General features: G+C 45.6%; 2 protein-coding genes across 2 annotated transcripts; both read left to right on the top strand.

Moving 5' to 3' along the window:
• Positions 1-909: 909 nt before the first annotated feature.
• On the top strand, positions 910-4,061 carry LOC144738581 (ubiquitin domain-containing protein 2-like; the record flags this gene model as incomplete). The annotated part of the gene is given in 9 exon segments (XM_078621582.1): positions 910-1,040; positions 1,042-1,092; positions 1,094-1,148; positions 2,053-2,132; positions 2,134-2,179; positions 2,220-2,255; positions 2,258-2,413; positions 2,416-2,520; positions 3,979-4,061. Coding segments are annotated over 9 exon segments (743 nt in total), but the record flags the coding sequence as incomplete, so codon positions are not given.
• A 693-nt stretch (positions 4,062-4,754) lies between these two features.
• IL12B (interleukin 12B) lies at positions 4,755-8,389 on the top strand. Its single transcript, XM_078621581.1, is given in 10 exon segments — positions 4,755-4,785; positions 5,466-5,543; positions 5,625-5,726; positions 5,804-5,872; positions 5,875-5,973; positions 6,507-6,612; positions 6,680-6,852; positions 7,715-7,880; positions 7,956-8,069; positions 8,362-8,389. Coding segments are annotated over 10 exon segments (966 nt in total).
• Positions 8,390-8,698: the final 309 nt, after the last annotated feature.

Genomic DNA, 8,698 nt, shown 5'->3' with positions numbered 1-8,698 from the left:
ATCAGGATATTGTCTCAAGCGACAACTTAGAGGCACATATTGATCGTGTATAAAAAGAAAAAGAAGAAGCAGGACAGTCCAGTCGTCTCTCTTTAAAGAACAGATACCCCACCACCACACCACAACACACATAGTGAGAAAGTACACATTGTGGCGCCCTCTGCATGTTGAAACGCTGCTCTGACACTCAAAGTACTCCCATTGGCTACGTGGTGTTTCAGGTGGTCTGTCAAGTGTCAGGTGGTCTATCACTTGTTTTATCAGGTGTCAGGTGTTCTATCAGTTGATGTGTCAGGTGGTCTATCAGGTATTGTGTATCCTCTTGGCTCCGCCCCTGCTGTAAATACAACATTAACAGTTTCACTAACAGCTCATGTGGCTCTGGAGCGTCGTGGTCTTCAGTATTTTTCTTCCAACAACATTTGTGTCACAAAAGTGCTCTGACTTTAAAACAGCTAGTGGTCTGAAAAGACTGTGTGCTACCTGAGTTCATGAACACGCTGATGTCAGCGTTGAAGTGTGACTTACAGTGAATGTTGTTGTCTTTTGTCTTTCGTTACGGCAGACGCCGACACACAAACACACTTTTGCCCCGTTTTCCTGTTGAGAGCTGAAACGGAGCCAGAACCGATGACCCTGAGACGGTGGAACGGATTAGATTGACTGAGAGACGGACGTAAAGACCATCCTTTGTGTCATGTGACAGAAGTTTGGTCACTAACACGCCTCAATTGATAGGAAAAGTGGAAAAAGGGTCCAACTAGAAACGCACACTGAGAATCGTATTTTTACTAACAAACAAATGCCGGCACGTCCTTGGCAGAGGTCACAATGGACTGTCGGTAGTGGACGACAGATTGACATGTTTGTGTTTGTGTCGCGCCCCCCCCCCCCCCATTCCTGGTTCAGTGGCTCTTGGGCGTAACCAGCCCCTGAAGCGAGAGCGGCCCAAATGGAAGAGTGACTACCCGATGACTGAGGGCCAGCTGCGCAGCAAGAGAGATGAGTTCTGGGACACGGCGCCGGCGTTCGAAGGACGGAAAGGAGATCTGGGACGCTCTGCGCGCCGCCGCCAGCGCCTTTGAGGGCAACCGACCACCTGCTGGCTCAGGCCATCCTAGACGGGGCGAGCATCACGCTGCCGCACGGTAACACCGCCGTACACTCACACCGTGTGAGCGCGAGCATGTGTGTTGTGTTTTACATTATTCATCATAACCAATTTTTATAGAAAATTTAAAAAATATATTGAATACAAATATTTTAATGTTTAATTTGTTTCCTAATAATAAATAAACATTAATAAAATATTCATTGTTTAAAATATTTTTTCATTTGAACTTTTATTATTAAAATAGTTATTAGTGGACGTTTGAAGACTTTCTTGTCGTACCTTTTCAAAAATTTCATTCCAGAGAGTTGAGGTCAATATTAAGGAAAAAAAATATTTTGCAGAAATGCAGAAAAATGTTGGAAACACCAATGTTTGTTTTGTTGTGATGATCACATGATGTGGATCATGATGCCTGAGTGAACTGAAACACAACACACACACACACACACACACACACACACACACGGAGAGAGGAGAAATGAGAGTGTGTCTGAGAGGAGAACAAAGACGGTGGCTGGCGAGTGAAAGGACGCTGAATGTCACTTACTGAGTCAGCTTCAGGCTGTTGTGTGGTGTGTGGGTGTGTGGTGTCGGGGGGGGGGTGTCCTCGTCTTCCCCACTGACAGTAGATTTCTCGGGTGATGTAACGAGTTCTCTGGAGGTTTGTGGAACAACATGAGTGTTAATAATCTATTCATCAACATTCATCTGTTCAACAGCTGATTGAGAGTAGAATGAATGAAAGAGTGAATAATGAATGAATGAATGACACCGTGTCCTCACTCCTTCTGTACTCATGCCCTGTGTCCTTATGTCCTTATATCCTGTCTCCTTAAGTCCTCTGTCCTTACAATAATGCTCAGTTTGATAAAAAATGGAAACAGCAGCGATGTGAACAGTTGATTGACAGATGACTGCCCCCTCCCTCCTCCTTCCAGGGGCTCTGACCGAGTGTTACGATGAACTGGGGAACCGGTACCAGCTGCCCGTTTACTGCCTGTCTCCTCCCGTCAACATGAATCGAGGAGCGCTCCGACGAGCCCGACGGCTCTGATCCAGATTCCGGCGCCCGCTGGACCAGTCGACGGGCGCACCGGCGACTCAGGCTCCGGAGGAGAGTGTCAGCTGCGGCTGCGCCTCTCCACGGTCGCGACCTCCGGCTGTCGGTGCGCTCCGTGGACACGGTGGGCGTGATGAAGCGCCGCCTCCAGAGCCAGGAGGGCGTTCCGGCCGCCACGCAGCGCTGGTTCTTCTCTGGGCGTCCGCTGACGGACCGGCTGCGTCTGGACCAGCTCAACATCTCCAGGACTACGTGGTGCAGGTCATCCTCAGCCAGCCGCCGGCCGAGGCCCCGGCGGAGGGAGGGGCCCAGCAGGAGCCCACGCCCGTGGAGGGGTTAACTCCTCGTCTCCTCTCCTCATCTCCTCTCCTTCCTGAAGGACGACCCGCAAGCGTCAGCTGCTCGAGCCAACGGACTCGCGATTGGAGAAAAGACTCACTTGAGTTTTACATGTTGACAATTTTGACCTTTTTCAGAAATTTTTAACTGTTCCTATGGAAACGAGGACTCTGCCACATGTCTGTTTGGGTTTTATTCTTCTGTTGGAGACGTTTCAGCTTCTCCCGTTGGTGCAAAAACTTCAAAATCTAACCACACGTAGTTTCTTATTTCAAGTCATAAATCTCCTCACACTTCAAATAAGACACATGTACATTTTTTGTTGGAATTTTAATGAAAACAGAAAATTACCACAAAAAACATGAAAAACAGAAAACATACACAGATTTTGTAATTTGTCAAGTATCTGCAATATGTTTTCCATGCACATCAAGTAAAACTGTAACTTGTTTTTAGACATTTCTTTTTACTTGTTTCATCAATTTTGACTGGAAATCAGCAGACAAATCTGCCAGCAGAAACAAAATCTGTTTGCTTGTAATAAGGAAGAAAATAATTTTGTTAACAAGTGAAAAATGTTTAAAAAAAAAACAGTTACTTTGTTCAGGCGATGTGTCTGATTTAAGTTGTAAATAGATTTTTGACTAGAAATTAGACATTTTGATTAGACATAAGACAAGTGTTCTTTGTAAGATTTAGAGTTTTTGCAGTGAATGAAAACTGTCACAGGGTCGTAAACACATTTCTAATCTGACAGATCAGAAAGACGGAAAAAACACTCGTTGTTGGGAATGTCTTGAATGCCAATGAGTCATTGCGTGGACGTCAGCAATCGTTCATTTCTCTTCACGGAACAATCACGTTAAAAACATCAACTCTGTGTGTGTGTGTGTGTGTGTGTGTGTGTGTGTGAGAACGACACAGCAGCAGCTCTCTACATGGTCAACAAACCCGGACACAGCAACATATTTTGATTAAAAATATGTTTTTAATGAAATGGATCTGTTTCTATTCTGGTTTGGACCGATGATGACAATGCACATGTCATCCAACCGCTCTAACAACAGTCGGGTAATAATATGTTTTAAATTAGTTAATTTATCTTTAAAAAGTTGTGTACAGATAAACAAGAAAATCTCAAAACTCGGCAAAAAAAACCCAATTTAAAATAAATTAATTTGTATTATTATCATTCTATTATGAAGAATAATCAAGTGGTAACTGTAAAAATATTATATAATATCAATAATAAAAGACAAAGCTGTTAGTAGTAGTAGTAGTAATAGTAGTAATACAACTAGTGGATTAAAAGTGATGTGAAACAAAGTCAAATCATCAGATGAATGAGTTTCTATTCCTGGGGGAAAAAAAAACACGAAAGGGGAGACGTTTAAAATCTGACCTTCGGCAGCTTCTCTTTTCTCAGTGATTTCTTCCTCGTGTCAACTTCCTCTGTGAAATCAAGGAGCCATCAACGGAGGACAACGGAATGAGGAAGACAAGCGCCGATACGGCGGAGGAAGCGAGCTGCAGGTTGGAGACACCTGACGTCACATGACCAAACATTCAGCCAAGTTTTACTGGAAAGTTTCTGTGTGGTGTTATCACACACACTGACTGAGGACAGAGGGAGTAAGGACAGAGGACAGAAGGAGTTAGGACGGAGGACAGAAGGAGTTAGGGACAGAGGAGCAGAAGAGTTAGGACGGAGGACAGAGGGAGTTAGGACGGAGGACAGAGGGAGTTAGGACGGAGGGAGTTAGGACGGAGGACAGAGGGAGTAAGGACAGAGGGAGTTAGGACGGAGGACAGAGGGAGTAAGGACAGAGGACAGAGGGAGTTAGGACGGAGGACAGAGGGAGTTAGGACAGAGGACAGAAGGAGTTAGGACGGAGGACAGAGGGAGTTAGGAAGTGAGGACAGAGGGAGTAAGGACAGAGGGAGTTAGGATGGAGGACAGAGGGAGTAAGGACAGAGGGAGTAAGGACAGAGGACAGAAGGAGTTAGGACGGAGGACAGAGGGAGTTAGGACAGAGTTGTAAAGACAAGTCTTCTCGTCTTCCACCTGCTGTGGTTGATGTCCTCAGACTCCGTCCTCAGACTCCGTCCTCAGACTCCGTCCTCAGACTCCGTCCTCCTCCCTCAGGTTTCTGTCCCGACGTCCCCCAGAGACAGAGGAGCCAATGTCCTCCTGCCTGACCTGCTGAGGACACTGATGACATCATAGTCTGTGGTGACGGGATGAACAGCACCCTTTCATCTCAACGCTCAGGTAAAGTTTCCATTATCCTTACACACACACACACACACACACACACACACACACACATCAGTTCCTCTTGGGTTTTTTTAACCTTCTGCTTCTGTTGTGTATAAAAGCAGCATTGATGTTCCAAACCCCAACTGAATCAAAATCAGCTCGTTCGTTCGGCAGACGTCGAATCAGCTGTGAAGGTAAGATCTGTTTTTATTTTCTATTTTTGTCTCATGTACACCTGTCCTGTTGTCACCTAGGGAGAATACTGCTGCTGCATATCGATCCATATATGACATGACGTTGGCTATTATTACAAATAAAACTGAATGAAATACAAAAGTAAATCAAATTCATCAGACTTTATAGAATCATGCTGCCATATTGATATCTGTATTTACATTAGTACATTATTACATTTGTTCTATATTTCTGCACAGCTGCAGACAACAGTATTTATAAATGTCTACATCTTATTATGTTAGATTTATTTTTGGAACCTATCTTTTATTTGAACATCACAAACCCTGAACATTTTTGGACAAGTCATCTCAAATGAAATTTAAAGACGTCGAGTCATGCTGCGGGGCGCCACATGCACATGTGTAGTATTTCTTGGAATATGTTTGTTCTATGTTCTATGATTCTTTGTACGGTGTTGAAGTCTCAGCCCTTTGTCTCTGACTTGATCCTTCCAGATGCATTTGCTGCTCCTCGTGCTTTCTGCTGCTCTCTGCTGCGCCGGCCAGAAAACATTGAGACGCTGACTAATAACGGTGAGTGGCTCCGCCCGCCAGCGGCCCCCGTTTCTGTGTCCTGACCTCACATGAACCTTCCACCGTCTTGTCTGAAACCAGTCCTGGTCCTGAGGGTCCCGTACGACCAGACTATCGTGACACACGTTCCTCTCACCTGTGGAGAAGCCTTTCAGAACCAGCGTGTGTTCTGGAAGAAGGACGGTCAGTACTCGTACGACCATCACCTCATCGGGCAGCACGTTTTTGTGTTTTGATGAGTCGTCACTTTCCTTTTCCAGGGGAGATAGATCCAGACCTGCAGGGGAACCAGGTCACCGCCGCCGTGGAGGAGATGAACGGAGGAAATTACACTGTCACCTCAGCCCAGATGGGAAGTACCTGAACCACACGACGGTCCTGGTCCAGCTCGACTCGGACAGAACGGTGATTCTCCAATCGTCAGCAGATGGTGAGAATCCCAGCACGGACTCCTTTGACATGGGGGAGTCAAAGGTCAATTTGTAAGCAGCCTAGCTTGGTGTTTCCCATGGTTTCATTCAAGAAACGTCCACAACTGACTCAAGCTAACTGGCCTGTTCAGCTGCCTAGCTGGCGTGGCGGGTTACTATGGCAACTGATACACAGGCTTTGAGGTTTTGACTCGTCCTGTTCGGAGACTTTGTGTTTCGTACATGAACGCAAACTCAAACCGTGTATTTCCGAGAGTTTGTTATGTGAACCCACACACGTGTGTGTGTGTGTGTGTGTGAGTGTGTGAGAGAGATCTGGTCCTGACAGGAACTTCCTTTCACGGGAAGTGTTTTCTTCCCCCACACGTCCACAGGAAGTAAGCTAGCTTCATTCACGTCATGTATGGTGTTCCTCTGGACTCAGTTCTAGGACCATTTATAGTTATAGGACCATCGCATCTGTCCTGATGTTTTCCCAGTTTGTAATGCAGGGAAGTTCATTCATAGCAGTAAATAGTTTGTGCTGGTCCAGGTCACATCCGCTGCTCAGCATCAAACTATAAAGGCTCCTTCCACTGCAAATGGACCAGAGCTCCGGACAGATCGGATGCGTCTGTTCTCCTGGTGAAAGCAGCACGGTGAGTCTTCCTGTTACCCGCCTCGTCCTGTCACACTCACTCACTCACCCGGTCCGTCTGCATGCAGTAACCTGGAGAGTATTCCCTGCGAGCTGGACACAGATGGATCAGGATTTCACTGCCAAGAGGACACCAACTGCTCCTACGTGGAGGAGCAGCACCACATCTCCCTCACCGTCTACATCCACAGTGATGCCCTGCTGGAGGCCTACGACAAGGTCTTCTACCTGAGAGACATCGGTATGTCCGAGAGACGCCAGCTGTGATGACGATTACTGATAGTAACCTCACCTCCACCCATAAGTTTTTGATTTACACCAAATATCAATCTACTTAATCTTATTTATCGCCATCAGTTGATTCCGGGACCCAGAAAACATCCCTGACCATGTGTAAACAAACTGATTTCAGTGTTAGTTCAGCAGTTACTGACTACGTTTGACTATTTCTCTAACGGTGGTTTCTTCTGGATCCAGAACTATTGAAGATCCAACAAATGTGTTCCCTCTGGTTCAGTCTCTCAGCTACAACCTGGTGTCAGTTCATGTCTTTATCTTTAGACCAGAAATAGTTCCTGTTGTGGATCGTAGGATCCAGAGTTTAGTCAGATCCAGATCAGACTCTGATATATCAGAGAACCTACAGACAATGGATCCTGGATCATTTATTGTGGAGTTCTAGACACAGATGATGAACATGATGAGGACTCCTTCAACAGATTCCTGGATCCAGATGGTTCTAGAACACCACCAATATTTAATCATCTGGTCCAGGTCCATTAGCAAAGTTTATTACACATTGCATTAAAATCAGTTCATAAACATAAATCCGAACCTCCTTGGACTGAGACTGAGACTGAGACTGAGTTTAATTATGTCAGGATCTGAATTCATGAAATCAGACTTTCAGATTTTCACGTTTCATTGTGGACGACAGACCGGCGTGTGTTGTCAATGCGTTTCACGACAGACACCATGAGAACGGTAACATGTCAGAACGTCCTCGGCAGAGGTAATCGTATTATTCTGCTGCTGATGAGGATGATGGTGAGTGGTTGTTAACATTCACATTGTTGTCGCTTTGCGTATGTGTTGTTCCTCAGTGAGACCAGAGAAGCTCCCTAATTTGCGCAGCAGTGACGGCAGCGTGTTCAGCTGGAACTACCCAGAGTCCTGGGAGAAGCCCTGCACCTTCTACGTCCTCCAGTTCCAGGTGAAGGTGGTCCGCAGAGGCCTGTCCTGCAGCAGTGAAGCCATCCGGGTGTGTGTGTGTGTGTGTGTTGCCCCCTGTCTGCTGACCTCAGCACATCTTTGACACGTCCTCTCCTGTCTCCTGCAGCAAAGCGTCACCGACAAAACGACCTACGTGGTCGATGTTAAAACCAGGAAGTTTGTTTTCTGCGTGCGGGGCCAGGACAAACACACCAGCGGGCCGTGGAGCGACTGGAGCATGTGCACGTGAGTCGATAAAAATGACAGCTGACACCTTCTAACCTGGGTTTGATCTGATTTACTTCATTCTTTTATTCCTGAATAGTCTCATCGCCTCCACCAAGGAGCTTCTGTTTTTGTCAGTCATCTGTTTGTCTGTTTGTACATAAATCAAAAAGTTGTGAACGTATTGTAATGAAATGTTGAGTAGATGCTGCTAATGGACCAGGACCAGATGATTAATGAAAATGTCTGAATGTCTGAAATGTCTTTGCGGTTGTTCTGATTTGATCCACGTCTCCGTCTCTTCTGTCCCCAGGGTGAATAACGACAGCGTCCACTGCTAGAAGCCTCCGACGAACACGTCCCGTTCGCATAAAACCTGACCTGTATTTATTTATCTATTTCTATCTCATCTCTGCAATAATATATTTTTAAACAGATATTTGTGTCATCGCTTCATTTAAATCCATTATTATTCGGTAGAAAAAGCAATGATTGGTACAAAAGATGAAACTATGTTTTGCATGTGCTAATAATAATGGACTCGAGCATCAATTGCTAGTTTGTAGTTTATGACACTTCCTGTTTACACACACACACAACCACCTCCAATGTTCTTTTTCTCTGCTCACGTCTCTTAATGGGCATCAAAC

This window comes from Lampetra planeri, unplaced genomic scaffold, assembly GCF_965212315.1.
Source record: "Lampetra planeri unplaced genomic scaffold, kcLamPlan1.2.h2 scaffold_1064, whole genome shotgun sequence".
Taxonomy (NCBI): Eukaryota; Metazoa; Chordata; class Hyperoartia; order Petromyzontiformes; family Petromyzontidae; genus Lampetra; species Lampetra planeri.
The sequence above is the reverse complement of the archived record's forward strand: the minus strand, read 5'-3'. Positions and strand labels throughout refer to the sequence as shown.